Source organism: Rattus rattus, chromosome 9 (assembly GCF_011064425.1).
Source record: "Rattus rattus isolate New Zealand chromosome 9, Rrattus_CSIRO_v1, whole genome shotgun sequence".
In the NCBI taxonomy this organism is placed as follows: domain Eukaryota; kingdom Metazoa; phylum Chordata; class Mammalia; order Rodentia; family Muridae; genus Rattus; species Rattus rattus.
Genome location: NC_046162.1, coordinates 72132820 through 72149206, shown reverse-complemented (window position 1 = coordinate 72149206; position 16387 = coordinate 72132820). Strand labels below are relative to the sequence as shown.

At 42.8% G+C, this 16387-nt stretch overlaps 1 protein-coding gene across 2 annotated transcripts; it reads right to left on the bottom strand.

Moving 5' to 3' along the window:
* Nucleotides 1–1040: 1040 nt before the first annotated feature.
* On the bottom strand, nt 1041–14808 carry Kpna2 (karyopherin subunit alpha 2). Of its 2 annotated transcripts, none has more exons than XM_032912930.1 (11): nt 14678–14808; nt 12912–12991; nt 12205–12342; nt 7074–7162; nt 6337–6605; nt 5878–5972; nt 5402–5665; nt 5005–5238; nt 4374–4556; nt 1641–1790; nt 1041–1389 (listed from the first exon to the last, which is right to left on the bottom strand). In XM_032912930.1, exons 2-11 carry the CDS (start codon nt 12984–12986, stop codon nt 1297–1299), a joined length of 1590 nt encoding a protein of 529 aa, XP_032768821.1. In that variant the 5' UTR covers nt 12987–12991; nt 14678–14808; the 3' UTR covers nt 1041–1296. The 2 variants fall into 2 exon arrangements, with proteins under 2 accessions (XP_032768821.1, XP_032768822.1); XM_032912931.1 differs by having other exon boundaries at nt 12912–13013; nt 14678–14806.
* Between the last annotated feature and the right edge of the window lie 1579 nt (nt 14809–16387).

Here is a 16387-nt window from a genome sequence, read left to right as displayed (position 1 = left end):
TAAGAATTTATTCTTATACCAATATCCTATTACCTCACCCTGGAGTCAAGCCTTAACACATCCCTCTGAAGACATTAACTGCCCACCTTAGAGCAAAAACCTAGGGTCTAGTACATTGTTTCCCCAGATGAGGACTTTTGGACCCAGTAGTCCAGAAGTTAAAGCAAGGGAGAAGAGGGGCAGGGAAAGCAGTCTTAGCAGATTTGTTAAACCCCAACACCTAAGCCTCTTCACAGGAAAAGCCTAGTGCTTCAAGCTCCAAGCAAAGTGCCCTTGGCTTAGGCAGTGCTCCACGTTGGGCACTTGGCTAGAATGCTTCAAACATCAGCCTGAGTTCTCCAGCTCTGGACCCATTCTGGAACTTGTGCTGTAAGCGATCTACAAGCATTTGCTCTTCCTTTTCCGCTCAAATGAGCAGAAATGACTGTAGTCCTTCAAAGACCACTGTGCACAAGGTACCACCGAGACTCAGGATTTAAACTGCAACATTGGGAACTCAGGTGAAGGACAGCGCACACTAAGTGGGGACCCCGGAGAGAAGGCTCAACACTGCCTACTCTCCCAGAGAGCCTAGGTTTGCGTTCTAGCACTCCAGTTCCAGGGAACCCGACTCCCTCTTCTGGCCTCAGAGAGCACTATACACGCAGGCAAAACACCCATACACAGAAATGGTTAATTAAGAGATATATACATTTTTGTGAGACTCAAAATTAATACTTATGACAGTAATGCACTCTGTACAGGTTCCTCCAAAGACTTCAGGTCATTTGCCCAGGGTGAACAGGAGAAGCTGAGAGGAGTGAATTCCACTTAGATTCATGGCTGAATGTGTGCTTTCATCGGAACTCATCTAGCCAGAGACAGGCAGTGCTGACTGCCCAGTGTGGGGATGTGAGGGCCAGCCCAGAGCCAAGTGCTCACCCCATATCCTTGGTGGTGTCAGCCTTACTTTCAAGGACCATCCCTCGTCAGCCACTGCAGATAACTTAGGTCACCCTTCATTTCCAACAGTAATCTCAAATAAGAAAACAGCAAGGCAGTTAAAGAAGAATGGAACTTAAATCTTTATTTACAGGACACGACAGGGTACGAAATTCCACATAGAAATAAACTCAGAGGACAGCTTCATAGAGTATGTACAGTTTATAACTGTTCAAGTATAGTTTCTTTTGTAAAAAGTGCTACAATAACAAACCACATTTAAAAAGAGTTCTTAGTAGAGAAACAGTAAGACAAATTTATGAGAACACAGCACAGCACAGCACATAGCTAACAACTTTGTGCTTTGGCTGGACATTAGAAGTTAAAGGTCCCGGGAGCTCCATCCTGAACTTGGAAGGCGAAGCCTTCAGAGGTAGTTTCTGGCACCACATTTTGATCTTCCTCTTCCTGGAGATATAAAACAAGATATAACCATAAATGTGGTAGCCCTCTAGCAGAACCCGGTCTCAAAGCTTGCACTGCACTTAGCAGAACAAAACTGGCTGCCAAAGCTTAGCTAATTCATGGGTGCTGGGAGAAGGTTCTGAATGGGTCAAGGCTCAATCATCAAAAGAAACTGACATCTGTGCACCCATCACTGTACAACAGGAGAGCAATCATGAAGAGTTAAGGCTCTAGGGTTGGTCTCCGTCACTCACCTCCACTGAGAAGTACTTCTCAATTAGGTTCAACGAGGCCTTGTACACAGACTCGTTCTCATGGCTCTGTAGGGCTTCAATTTTATCCAAGCCTCCACACTCTTCAATCATTATACTGAGTTTTTCTGTCTCACCTAGTTTCTCTGCAGCCTTAAAACAAAACACAATTCAGGTTTATTACCCTAACTCTAATCTATTTTAATAAAATACCCACAAGTGTTAAATATCTAGGAGATACAAATACCTTTTCCTATGAAAGGCTTTTTAGTTGTTTTGTGTATTTATTTTGATCTATTTTTGTCTGGTTTTGATTTCTGAGACAGGGGGTGGGGGATTTAGCTCAGTGGTAGAGCGCTTGCCTAGCAAGCGCAAGGCCCTGGGTTCGGTCCCCAGCTCCAGAAAAAAAAAAAAAAAAACAAAAACAAAAAAGTAACTTGATTTCTGAGACAGAAATGTATGTAACCCTGGCTGTCCTGGAATTGGCCATGTAGACCAGGCTGGTCTCAAACTCAAGAGATCTGCCTGCTTCTTCCTCATGAGGGATGGGATTAAAGACGTGACACCATTACCTACTGCCTGGCTGCTATTTTTGTTTTTTTGAGACAGGGTTTCACTATGTAGGATGACTGCACTGCGCAGGCTAGCCTCAAACTCCTTTCCACCTCAGTCTCCAAGGACTTCTACAAAGCAGCAGTTTCTAGTTCATTAGTCTGTGATATAAACAGGAAATTATTTTGTAAAAGCACTTCAGACCATCAGAGTGGTCAAGGTGAAGGACTATGCAAAGACTGTCAACTTCCTGACACCGTAAAATTCCTTATCCACCAAAGTTCATCATACTCAAAAACTGCTCAATGGAAATGTGAAATAATTTATTTTAAAAGCAGCCAGCAGGGCTGGAGAGGTGGCTCAGTGGTTAAGAGCACCGACTGCTCTTCCAGAGGTCCTGAGTTCAAATCCCAGCAACCACATGGTGGCTCACAACCACCCGTAATGGAATCCGATGCCCTCTTCTGGTGTGTCTGAAGACAGCTACAGTGTACTCATATACAAAATAAATAAATAAATAAATAAAAAAAAATAAAAAAAAAGCAGCCAGCAAGTGGATGTTCTCCTTAATCCCAGTGACTGGGAGTTAGAGCCAGGTAAATCTTTAGAAATAGCTCAGCAGTTAAGAGCACTTGTCCTTGCAGAGGACCTGGGTTCAGTTCCCAGAACACACACTGAGAACTACCTAGTACAATTAACTCTCTCACAGACTCAATGTCCTCTCCTTCCTCAACTCCTCAGGCACCAGGCAGGAATATGCATGCAGGTGGTGGGTGCCCTAATATACATACATACATACATACATACATACATACAGGCATAAGAAGATTCAAACGGAGAAAAACAGAACTCATTATTCTATAAATTACATGAAGTAATATTCCTTCAAAATCCTCAACTAATTTGCTTCAAACAACTTATGAATTCTGCTGAAGATGGGTAGGAAGCCTGGCCACATATAATAGATTTATATGCAGGGACAGAAACACTACTGTTCCTTACTCTAGACTCAACTTTCTATTTTGTGAAGGATCTTACTCTGTAGTCTAGACTGGCTTGTAACCATTATGTAGTCCAGATTGGCCTTCGACTCAAGGCAGTCCTCCTACATGCTAGGATTATAGATATGAGCTACCAATTCCAGCTTAGATTCAACTTGTAAAGTTCCAAAATCAGAAATCTATTAGTTGATGAACAGGGCTCACCTACCACTAATTACTATCACAAAATATCACACTTGAAAAAGTAGGGATAGCGCTAGAAAAAAAGCACATGAGATGTTTAACTAACTCTCAATATGCAAGTGGGACTAGAGCCTAGTACTTGAAAAGGAGCCAAGGCTCACAGACCCATCTCTGATAACACACAACAAAAATCAAGCTGTGGGACTAGTGAGGATCTGAGGCAGAGGTAGTACAATCAGAAAGAAGTTCAAGGGCACCTTTAATATACACCGAAGTTCAAGCCAGCCTAGGCTACCTGACACCCTGTCATTAAAAATAAAATCAATACATACTTTTTCAAGACAGGGTTTTCTCTGTGTAGCCGTGCCTGTCCTAGAACAAGGCTAGACTAGAACTCAAGGGATCTGCCCACCTCTGCCTCCAAAGTGCTGGGATTAAAGGCTCCTCCACTGCTCACCAAAAAAAAAAAAAAAAAAATCCTTAAAGAAAGGGAGCCAGAATAGTAGTGGCTCAGTGGTTAAGAGTTCTTACAGAGGCTCACTCACTATTCCTCACTCTCACTCTTCTTCCTCACTCTCACTCTTCCTTCCTCTCCCCCCCCCTCTCTTCCTCTCCTGGCTTGACACGATTAAAAAAAAAAAAAAATCCTTAAAGAAAGGGAGCCAGAATAGTAGTGGCTCAGTGGTTAAGAGTTCTTACAGAGGATCTGGGTTTGGGTTTGATAACCAGCATACATATGGTTGCTCACAACCATACATAACTCCAGTTCCCACCCATATATACAAAATAAATACATATAAAAAGAATTGGAGGCTTCAATACAGAGTTTCTCTGTGTATCCCTGGCTGTTCTAGAACAGGCTCTATAGACCAGGCTGGCCTTGAACAAGAGCTTGGCCTGCCTCTGCTTCCCAAGGTGTGCATGGCCAGACTAAGAATTTCCTCTTAAATAGTAACCATCAACCTTAAGTTCAAGCAAACATAGCCTTGTTAGGACTTACCTGAAAGATATTTGAAATGGCATCAAGAATAACCTGAATAATTTTGGTATCTTTTGCACTCAAGAGGTTCATCAAGGGTTCTATTATTCCACAATGAACCAGATACACAATCTGTTCAACAGTCCCGCCGCTAGTGTAGTTGGTTATAGCCCATGCGGCTTCCTTCTGTGTCTTAAAGTCTGCCTGGAAAACAAGAAGAAAATGGTTTTAGCCCAGAAGTCCCAATAGCAAGACTCCAAAAGTTAGTGTTCTAAAACACCAAGTCAACTACCTGCATGCTCTACCCAGTATTAGGAGGTCCTGTACCGTTCACTACCTGAGAAAGGGAGCCCACATCGGTGTCCTTTTAGACTCTTTAATAGTTGTTATGGTTGGTTTTTGAGACAAGGTGCCCTCCCCCATTTTATTGGTTATCTTGATTGACAATTGCTGCTTAGATCAGGTTGGTCTCAAACTCAGGCCTCCTGCCTTTCCCTCACAAGCTCAGGAATTAAAAGCATGGGCCACAATACACAGTGTCCTCTAAAACTCTTATCAAGCACAGGCTGTCATAAATGCATTCATCTGAAAAAAAAAATAAAAATAAAAAAAATAAATGCATTCATCTGGCCAAACTCTGACCTCTCATTACCTTAGAGAGGACACCAACGAGAAATGGGACGAGGCCGTGATTCACCACTTGCTGTATCTGGTCCTGGCGCCCGGCGGTAATGTTCGACATTGTCCATGTGGCCTCCTTCTGAATATTAGTTTTGGGGTTTGTCAGCAGGCTGGGAAAGACTGCAAGTGCGCCTGCATCGATCACTTTCTGAGTCTGTTCATCTGTTCCGGTGACAATATTCCCTATGGCTCTCAGTGCCGGCGTCTAAAAGGAAATAAAGGTCGGTGCTGATTAATTACCTTCCAGTGCTGCTAAAAAAATCCTCCATTCTAAAAAGCTCTGCAACAGTAACAGGCAGTATATATGTCTCAACAGTTATCAACTGGTCATGCCCCTGTACTCAGAAAGCTCATTAACAAAAACCTACTACAATGGGCAGTTCAGTAGCTCCTAGAAGCTTCACAAGTTGGGGAACAACTCCCTTCTTCACAACCATCTCGATGCGCTCATTCGGTCCATCAGTCAGGTAGGAAATGGCCCAGCAGGAGTCTGCTAATACTTCTGGATCGTTGTGGTGTAGGAGTCGAACTAGAGTAGGAAGGATCTGCTCAACAGCATCTAAGGGGGGTGCGGGATTCTTGTTCCGACAGAGGTTTGAAAGTGTCCAGGTAAGATTCCGCAAGTAACCACACTGAGAGGAAAGAAAAATTATTGAAAAGGCTTGTCTTTGAACAGATGGGGAAAATAAGAACCAAATATTTTTTTTTCTTTTTCTTTTTTTCAGAGCTGGGGACCGAACCCAGGGCCTTGCGCTTGCTAGGCAAGCGCTCTACCACTGAGCTAAATAAATCCCCAACCCCAAGAACCAAATATTAAGTGACTATACTTATGGCATTAACTTACTGCCAAGGATGACAGATCAGGAACTGCGAGAAGTGCCAACAGTGGGTCAATTGCACCATGTTTGATAACCAAGTCTCGGAAAACTGAACCATCACCTGGAACAGAAAGCAAGACTGTCTGAGCATGGTGGTGAACACCTTTATTAATCTCAAGATCTTTCTCTGTGAGTTCCAAACCAGTCTGGTCTATCTCTATCGCCAGTGCTACATAAAGACCGTCTCAAAAAAAATAAAAAAAGCAAGATTAATGAACCTATTATCCCAAACATGCATGTCTAGTTAGCTACCAAATGCGCTGTCAGATCTGCTCTAACGAAAGTATTTCTCCAGTAGCATTCTTAAATGTCTCTTCCATTCCTAATAAGGGCCTAAAGCAAGTGCAAGCTTGACACAAAAGTCACCAGGACTTTCTTTAATCACATTGGACACATTCAGTCCAAAGAATTTTAAGTGCAAGTACCTGCAATGTTTCCAAGAGCCCATACAGCTTGCTCGCTGATGTGAGCATGGGGCGATGCCAAGAGAGAAATAAACGCTGGGATAGCACCTCCGTCCACCACAGCTTTGGTCTGTTCGGATGTTCCAGAAGCAATGTTGGTGAGCGCCCAAGCAGATTCAAACTGAATGGGACTACAATCCGTTTTGCCCAAGAAGGACACAAATTTTGGGATCAAACCAGCCCGGATGATGTTGTCTATAGGAGGCTGCTTCTCTCTTGAAAGCAGTTTCCTAAGAGTAAAAAAAAAAAAAAAAAATCAAAAGTTGAAGTTGATTTTCAAAGTGCCCCAAAAAGGTGTCTAAAATTCTGGTCATAGTTGTAATCTCAACATGGGGAAGGCTGAGACAAAAGGACTGGGTACTTAAAATCAGCCTAGGCTACATGAGATGTTGGTTTAGTGGGTAAAATTGCTTGCCACCAAGCTGACAACCTGAGTTCAATCCCCAGAATTCAAATGGAGAGAACTTCTGCAAGTTTTCCTGATTTACGCACACACATTTTAAGATAAAGTAAAAAGGGGTTGGGGATTTAGCTCAGCGGTAGAGCGCTTGCCTAGCGAAGCACAAGGCCCTGGGTTCGGTCCCCAGCTCCGAAAAAAAGAAAAAAAAAAAAAAAGATAAAGTAAAAAGTCATGAAAACAGAATGTATGGCTTTACTTTATCCACTCTGGTTGCCCACACCAGAATCTATTGACTTACCGAGCAGCTTGAGTAGCTTGGAGCTGGCTTTCCAAATTGTTACTGTTTATGCCTTTAACAATGTCCTCAACAGACCAATTTACAGTACCCTAAAAAAAAAGCAGTTTTTACAAATTATTATTTTTACCAAATACAAATATATTTTATAGCTGCTATGCCGTTGTCAACTTGATACAACTTAGACACCAGGGAAGATAAAATCAACATTAAAAATTGTTTTGGTCAGATTAACCTGTGGTCATGACCTTCATGATATGTGAGACCCAGGAAGGTGGGTCTAGGTGTACAGGAAAGCCCGTGCAGCCAAGAGGCAATCATCAAGTAGCAACACCCTGCCCAGTGCCTCATGGTTTCTGCTTGATTTCCTGCCCTGATTTCCCTCATTAGTAAATTATGACCTGAATGTATAAGTCAAATAAACCTTTTCCTGTCACTACACTGCTTTCAGGCAGTTTTTCCACAGTAATAGAAAGCAAACTGGCACACATGCCACTGTAAAGATGCTCTCAGGCTCTTAGTCAGTTACTGAAAGGTAACCTTTACATTTAATCTGCACCACTAAATCCTCATTTATATGTACAACACTTCTCAAACTTGGTACCATGACACTGGACTCAAATCAGAACACCCAACTTAACGCTTTTGTCACACCAATAGCTGTGAACCACTTTATGAATGATTTAAGTCAAACCAAGGTTATTCTCAGTCCCAATCTCTTGAACTCAAGCATACTTTTTTTTTTTTAAAGATTTATTTATTTATTATATATAAGTACGCTGTAGCTGTCTTCAGATACACCAGAAGAGGGCATCGGATCTCTTTACAGATGGTTGTGAGCCACCATGTGGTTGCTGGGAATTGAACTCATGACCTCTGGAAGAGCAGTTGGGTGCTCTTAACCACTGAGCCATCTCTCCAGCATACTTTTAACAGAGACACATGCAGCTATAGACAATGTCTTGGGTTTTTTTTTTTTTTGTTTTTGACACAGGATCTCTCTATGTAGCCCTGGCTGTCCTGGAGCTCATTACGTAGACCGAGCTAGCCTGAGACTCAGAGAGATCCACTTAACTCTATCTCCAGAATGGCAGTATTAAAAGCATGTGCCACTATACAGGCTCTGATTTCTTGGGTTTCTATTTAAAATTTATAAATTTCCATGGTACATAATTATATTGTAATCACTATAGAAAGGAGGCTTGCAGCCCTTGAAACAAACATAAACTATTATCATCGCTCTTGGTTACTCAGCAGAACTTTAAGCTAAGACCCCATTGCTAAAGACACCCTACACTTGGGCTATAGGCCATGAGAGAGGAAAAAAAAAATCAAATTGGAACTGACCGGAAGCTTTTCCTTATTGCTAACTTTTTTTTTTTTTTTTTTTTTTTGGTTCTTTTTTTTTGAGCTGGGGCTGAACCCAGGGCCTTGCGCTTCCTAGGCTAACTTTTACAGTGTTGGAAGATACTATACAGGCTTCTAGAGGGTAAGGTAACCATTGTACAACTCTAACTGTACATCCTGCCCTGCATAGTGTACCCACTGGCTCAATAGTGACACCAATGTTATGGAGGAAACCCACTGCTTTCTGCTGGTATTTAAAGTCTGCTCCACAGGGGGGATGTTATGCCTGTTCCCTGCTAAGGGAAAACCAACTATTTTTTGCTAATAACAGACATGGTATATTGCCTTTTAAATATCTCTACCTATTGATTAGTGCAGCTGTCTGCCTCACTCAAAGCGATGGTTGGTAGTTAATACAGAAATTCACAGATGGCCAATGAGTAGTAAGAGCTCAGCTGTAAAAGGGACATCTATCTCTCTCTCTCTCTCTCTCTCACACACACACACACACACACACACACACACACACACACACACACACACACACATACACACACACACATACACACACACACCCGCCTCAAGGCTCAGTCAGGAAACATTGTGGAAGGGGAAGTGAAAAAAAAAAAGATCCAGATATGGCTCAATTATACTCACTATGACATTTGAGGAACTGTCTTTACCAGATTAGTACCAGATTAGACATTTCTTGACTGCTAATTAAGGTAGGAGGCCCAGCACACTGTAGGCAGTGCCATCCTGGCAGGTAGGCCAGGGCAGGCAGGAAAGGTAACTGAGATTCAGGTGCAGTGCTACATATCTTTAACCCAAGCACTAGAGAGCTAGCCTGGTCTACATAGTGAGTTCCAGGCCACCAGGATTGCCCACTTATGACTGTGAACTGAGCAAGTCAGAGACTAAGCCAATAAGTGATGTTGTTCTTGCCTTGGATTCCTCAGATAATGGACTGTAACCCGTAAATACTTCCTCCACCCACAATGGCTTGGCAGTGTTTTTATCACAGAGAAACTTAAATAGACACTCACGTGGGAGATAAGGCAGTTTAAAACTTCACCATGAAAGGGGAAGGGCTCGTAAGGTCCCACTCCTTCCTGGAACTACTGAGAGTTAATGGCGGAGGAAAAGGGTAAACTTCCGTCAGGGAGGGGTACAGCCACTGACAAGTTATCCATGCTCCAGTAAACAAGCTCCCACCCATTCTCATGCAAGCAACCATAGTTTTGATCAGTAGGTCAAATACAAAACAGACACAGAAAAAAAAGAAATCACTGGGAAGAAGGGTTTCAGCAGAAAAATATGGGATGAGACCAGAAACCAGGGTGAAAAGGACCAAAGTTCATTATATACATGTATAAACGTTCAAAGATACAAGTCTGTGTATCTAAGTAATCTCTGATATTAAAACCAAGTATGAAAATTTTAACAAAAGTATAAGGCCAGATGCCAAAGGAATACAGCTGTAATGTAGAAGATATACACACACACACTCTGTAAGGCCATACTCAAAGAGGAGGCCAAAACAATATTATGAATCAGAGACTAACCCGGACTATGTAATATCAGTACTGGAAAAGCCAAGATGAGTCTCATTTATGGGAAGATTTTGAGCAGAGAGAACATGTCAACCAGGTATCATCCAACACAGCATATTCTTTTTTTTTTTTAAAGATCTATTTTTTTAAAAGATTTATTTATTTCATGTATGTGAGTACACCGTCACTAATTTCAGACATGCCCTTTACAGATGGTTGTGAGCCACCATGTGGTTGCTGGGATTTGAACTCAGGACCTCTGGAAGGCAGTACTGCTCTTAACCGCTGAGCCATCTCTCTAGCTCCAGCATATTCTTTTTAAGATGACTTATTATTTATAACTACACTATATCTGTCTTCAGGCACACCAGAAGAGGGCATTGGATCCCACTGCAGATGGTTGTGAGCCATCATGTGGTTGCTGGGATTTGAACTCAGGACCTCTGGAAGAGCAGTCAGTGAGCCATCTCTCCAGTCCCTACAGCATACATTCTTTTTTTTTGGAGCTGAGGACCGAACCCAGGGCCTTGCACTTGCTAGGCAAGCGCTCTACCACTGAGCTAAATCCCCAAACCCCACAGCATACATTCTAAGAAATGTGATTATACAATTTACAATTTTACTGTAGTAAGTTTCAAGTAAAATATAAGCCTATATAACCCTTCCTGGATCACAAATCTATGGAGCATGTTATACTGAATATGGCAGGCCATTCCAACATGGTAGAAAGTAAATGTGTATCCAAAGTGCAAATGTAGAAAAAGTACAGTAAAGGATAAAAGTTAAAAGTGCTAAGTATAACCAAGCATGGAGAAGTTTCCATGAATGCAGCTTGCAGACTGGAAGTTGCTCTGGGTTAAGTGTCAATGTATAAGTCATATTACACTTTACACTAGTGGTGCTCAACCTGTGGGTCATGGCCCCATTAGGTAGAGCAATCCTTTCTTGGAAGTCACCCAAGACCATCAGAAAGCATGGCTGTTTACATTATGATTACTTTTTAAAAACATTAGTAAATAAACACTTATTTGTTTTGTTTAATGTGTCAGCTCTATCACTACAGAAAAGGAATCAGATCCCTTTATAGATGGTCATGAGCCATCATGTAGGTGCTGGGAATTGAACTCAGGATCCTTGTAAAAGCAGCCAGTGTCCTTAACCTCTGAGCCATCTCTCTAGCTCCTGCATTATGATTCTTAACAAGAACAAAATTACAGTTACAAAGTAGCAACTAAGACAATCTTATGATTGGAAGTCACCACAACATTAGTAAGACTGAAAACCTCTACTTTATATTGTACAGCATGGCATCTGTACATGGATTGTATACACCTGAGGCTGAGAGGAAGACTAAAGTTGAGTTCCAGACCAGGATAGACTATATAGAAAATATGACACCGGGGTTGGAGAGATGGCTCAGAGGTTAAGAGCACTGACTGCTCTTCCAGAGGTCCTGAGTTCAATTCCCAGCAACCACATGGTGGCTCACAACCACCTGTCATGGATCTAATGCCCTCTTCTTTTTTTTTGGTTCTTTTTTTTTCGGAGCTGGGGACCGAACTCAGGGCCTTGCGCTTCCTAGGCAAGCGCTCTACCACTGAGCTAAATCCCCAACCCCCTGATGCCCTCTTCTGGTGTCTGAAGACAGCTACAGTGTACTCATATATAAAATAAATACATAATTCTTTTAAAAAAAAAAGAAAGAAAATATGACACCAACCAGGGTTATACAGCAAGATACTATCTCAAAAAAAATAAAAATGGGGGCTGGAGAGATGGCTCAGCGGTTAAGAGCACTGACTGCTCTTCCAAAGGTCATGAGTTCAAGTCCAAGCAACCACATGGTGGCTCACGACCATCTGTAATGGGATCTGATGCCCCCATCTGCTGTGTCTGAAGACAGCTACAATGTACATATATGCATAATAAATGTTTAAAAAAAAAAAAAAAAAAAAAAGAAATGGGAACTAGAGATATAGGTCAACGATAGAATATTTGCCTATGAAAACACAAGGCCCTGGGTGTGATCCCTACTTAGCATTAAAACAATAAAATAAAAATATTTCTTCAATTGAACTGTCATGTCAAGGAACTTAGCTATTATCCAGAAGTGCAGGAATGTTTGAAGGAAGGGTAGAACTAGAAGAAAACTATCCACTGGAGTGTGGGAAGGAAAGTGTTTCTAAGACATTCATCCACATGGTCTAGATTGACATGAACGCAACTATGTTCACCTGGTTGTTTCGGTTTTCCTGTAGTGGAGAAGTAGCGTCATCAGGGAATGAGCTGACGTTCCTCCTTTTCAGCATCTGGTCATCTTTTTTAGCTTTCCTAAGTTCCACATTAACCTCTATTCGGCGGCGCCGCATTTCCTGAAGAAAAGAACACCTCGTTTTATCTACTCCATCAGCTATCACTGCCAAGTGATCTTTTTCCCTTGCCCCCTTCCCTGGTTTCTCTGCGTAGCTCTGGCTGTCCTGTAACTCATTTTGTAGAGTAGTCTGGCCTCAAACTCACAGAGATCCACCTGCCTCTGCCTTCTAAGTACAGAGATTAAAGGCATTCACCACCCCACCCAGCTTGGATTTCTCTTTTTTAAATCCCTCAAAGGCCAGCAAGAGAGACGAACTCATCCAATAAAGGCACTTGCTGCTTGGTCTGAGCCATGTACGAGGGAACTAATGTCTGTAAAAGTTGTCCTCACCTCTGCATGTGCACTAGCTGCTACAGAACACCCCCCATTCACAAAAGTAAATAATAAGTAAATGCAATTTTAAGAGTGTAAACACCTAAGACTAGAGATGACAATTGGGCACAGAAAAACCCAACTAGCCTGAGTGCAAAGCTCTATAGTCAATCCCAGTACCTCAACAATGTGGTAAATAAACACCTCTCCTTTTCCTTTAAAAGTATAACCAGGAAAGCAACAGAAGGTACTCACTGTACTGTCTTTCCCCTTGTTCTTGAATCTGTTAAGCCGGGCAGCTGTTGAGTTAGCATTCTCGTTGGTGGACATGGTTGCTGCAGGAACGAGGAAGGAAAGCTAGTTGAAAGGGAGGGTGAGAATAAGGAAAAAAAAAAAAAAGAAAAAAGCATTTAATAATACAACAGAAGCTGGGTATTGTAATAGAGGACTTTAATCATAGCACCTGGGAGGCAGAGACAGCCAGATCTCCATGAGTTCCAGGCCAGCTAAAAACCCTATCTTATAAAGAAACAGACAGAACTACACAATAGTTATAGTCAACTAAATCTCGACTCCATCTCTATACTAGATAAAAAGAAACAACAAAGACAATGACACACCCACAGCCTGGCAGTGGTGGCAAAGCACTCCAAGCACTTAGCAGGCAGAGGTGGGCGGATCTGAGCGTGTGGCCAGCCTAGTCTACAGAGTGAGTTCCAGGACAGCCTAGAACTACTCAGAGAAACCCTGTCTCAAAAAACAAAAAAAATAAATAAATAAACCCAAACCCCACAAGTTATCATTATGGCTTTACGAGTAAGTCTGTAAGTACTCTACTACAAAGGCAACTGAACTGTCAATCAGAATTTAAAGCAATGTGCTTTTTTCGGAGCTGGGGACAGAACCCAGGGCCTTATGCTTGCTAGGCAAGTGCCCTACCACTGAGCTAAATCCCCAACCCCTAAAGCAATGTTTTAAAAACATAATTTAAAATTTCCACTAACCACATTTTTAAAAGGGTAAAAAGAAACGAACGAAATTAATTTTAAGACTTTTACCCAATATAGCTAAACTATTACTATTTTCAGGATGTCATCTATTCAAAAAAATTGAGATGTTGTACTGCTTTCGCACACTTCCAAAACCCTATGTGTAGTTTAAGCACACAGGGCATCTCAACTCAGATTAGCGGCTTTTCAAACACTCAATGGCCTTAAGCCTCTGGCCAGCACGGTATTAAGTCAGGGATCTACATTCTAGACTCCATTAGTTAATAGAACACCAAGTGGGAGAACCCTGGCTGCCGTATAGTTAGCTATCTACGTCCTTAAGGCAGTAAATGCAGCCTTTTCTGCATCATTTTCTGTTGATGGCCAAAACGGATCCATACTAGTATCTCTATCAAGTTACATAAAGAATCGGTTCGTCACCTTCCATAACCATCGCTGTCAGCAGTGACATTAATGCCGCATTTTGCACAACTTCCAGCGAATGCATTCAACCAGGATGACATCAGCTATGTGGTCAGTCACCGTAGCTCGATATATCTAACACAGGTGTGATCCTCACAAAGTGACAAGAATCTAAAGTCCCCTGGCAATCTGTTAGCTCTACCTGCTTTATGTCTGTCCTCGACCCTGACACAGGTGACTCGGTTCAAGAGCTTAACTGGATGTCTTAACTGCCACCTTCGCCTCCGGCCCAAAGCTGCGTCTCCTCCCCAGGAAGAAGCATCAGGAAAGCGGCTGCATGCCAGGTCCTCTCGACTGCGGCCGCCCTCCGGTCCCCCACGCCGACCCTCGGGGCCGCACCGAACCGAGCGGCGCCGCGCCCAGGCCTTCGCTCCCCTCCGCAGCGCCCGGCGCTGCCAGCCCTTAAGCTCAGCATGGCGAAACCAACCAGCCCCGAGGCCTGGTCTGAGCGGGGAGGCTCAGCTCCCGCCAGGGCGCGGCCTGCTCCCGCCCTCCGCCGCACAGCCCTCTGTCCGGTCGTTACAGCTCAGGACCGGCCTACGCTCCTACCTGCACAGCCGGTTCAGACTTCCACGAAAGTCGGTGCAGGGCTCTCAAGCTGCGGGTCGGCGGCTGTCGAAACGTCCACTAGCCCTCAGCCCTCAGACTTTGTGCCTCGTGCTGCCGGCCGGCGCGATTTAAATTTCCCGGTGACGCCGCGTTCCGATTGGCTGGTTTGAGCCTAAGCTGTGCGTTCATTGGTAGGTTTGAAAAACACGTTAGGCGGGGGTGGGGGTGGGACGCAGACACAGGGCCTAGGAAAGAAGGTGGGGGTGGGGCGGTAAGAAGGGAGGCATCGCGAGATGAGGGAGCGGCCCGGCATCCCAGAGTGCCTTGCACAAGGGGCGACTCCTTGTCTGCTCACACAGCACCGAGACCTGTTTTTTGTCCCTACTTAGCTAGAACACTGGGCAGTTCCCTGTTTGCTTTCTCTGGGCCTGATCTTAAGCAAACACACAGGATTATTATTACACTTGTTATCAAAAAAAAAAAAAAAAAAAAAAAAAGCTTGCCGTGATTGGCGCAGGTTTTTAATCCCAGCACTAGGGAGGCAGAGGCCTGTGGAACTCTGTGAGTTCCAGGCCAGCAAGGGATAATAAACCCTGTCTAAAATGAGGGCTGGAGAGATAGGTGAGGTTAAGAGCACTGACTGCCTTTCCAGAAGTCCTGAGTTCAATCCCCTGCAACCACATGGTGGCTCACAACTATCTGTAATGGAACCCGATCTTTCAGTGTGTCAGAAAACAATGACAGTGTACCGTGTACTTACATAAAACAAACAAATCTTTTAAAAAAAAAAAAGACTGTCTCCAAAAATAAATAAATAAAATAAATACAATAGGGTTGGGGATTTAGCTCAGTGGTAGAGCTTGCCTAGTAAACACCAAGGCCCTGGGTTCGGTCCCCAGCTCCGAAAAAAAAAAAAAAAAAAAATACAATAATAAAAGAGCTTACCATAAATATATTAACTTTTTAAATTTTTTTTTTTTTTTTTGGTTCTTTTTTTCCGGAGCTGGGGACCGAACCCAGGGCCTTGCGCTTCCTAGGCAAGCGCTCTACCACTGAGCTAAATCCCCAACCCCAACTTTTTAAATTTTTACAGGAGGACTGGTGACTGGGAGAAAGTAAAGTGGACCTGTGTGGCTCTTAATCATTAGCTGTATATCTTGTTTTTGGTATTTGATGATATTTTATTCTTTTGATAGTCACTAATTGTATCACTTACTATTTATGCTATTTATTGATTATTTAATTTTTTTTCTTCTTCTTTTTCGGAGCTAAATCCCCAACCCGTGTATTTTTGTTTTTTGTCCTTCCAACACCCCATATTGGGTTTCTCAGTGTAGCCTTGGCTATCCTGAAACTCACTCTGTAGACCTGGCTGAATTCCACGTACCTTAGAGTGCTGGGACTAAAGGCATGTGCCACCATTGCCCGGCTTCAAACACTTTAAAAACTTCAGTAATTCAGGGTTGGGGATTTAGCTCAGTGGTAGAGCGCTTGCCTAGGAAGTGCAAGGTCCCCAGCTCTGAAAAAAAAGAACCAAAAAAAAAAAAAAAGAAGGAAAAAAAAAACTTCAGTAATTCTGAATACAGAATCACAAATCTTTGCCTAGACTTGCCAATTGTTAAATTTTGTCACATTTTTTATATGTAACATGTATATAGCGTGCGCACCCGCATGTGCAATAGCCTTTTCTCTAATTTTTTGTTTGTTTCT

Excerpts from the sequence above, each read along its gene's own strand:
- Kpna2 (XM_032912930.1), bottom strand. The coding sequence starts at position 12,986 with ATGTCCACCAACGAGAATGCTAACTCAACAGCTGCCCGGCTTAACAGA. Across the intron at positions 1,791-4,373 it reads CCATTTCAAATATCTTTCAG|GCTGCAGAGAAACTAGGTGA; the intron begins GTAAGTCCTAAC and ends TTTTGTTTTAAG. Across the intron at positions 1,390-1,640 it reads AGAAGTACTTCTCAGTGGAG|GAAGAGGAAGATCAAAATGT; the intron begins GTGAGTGACGGA and ends TTATATCTCCAG.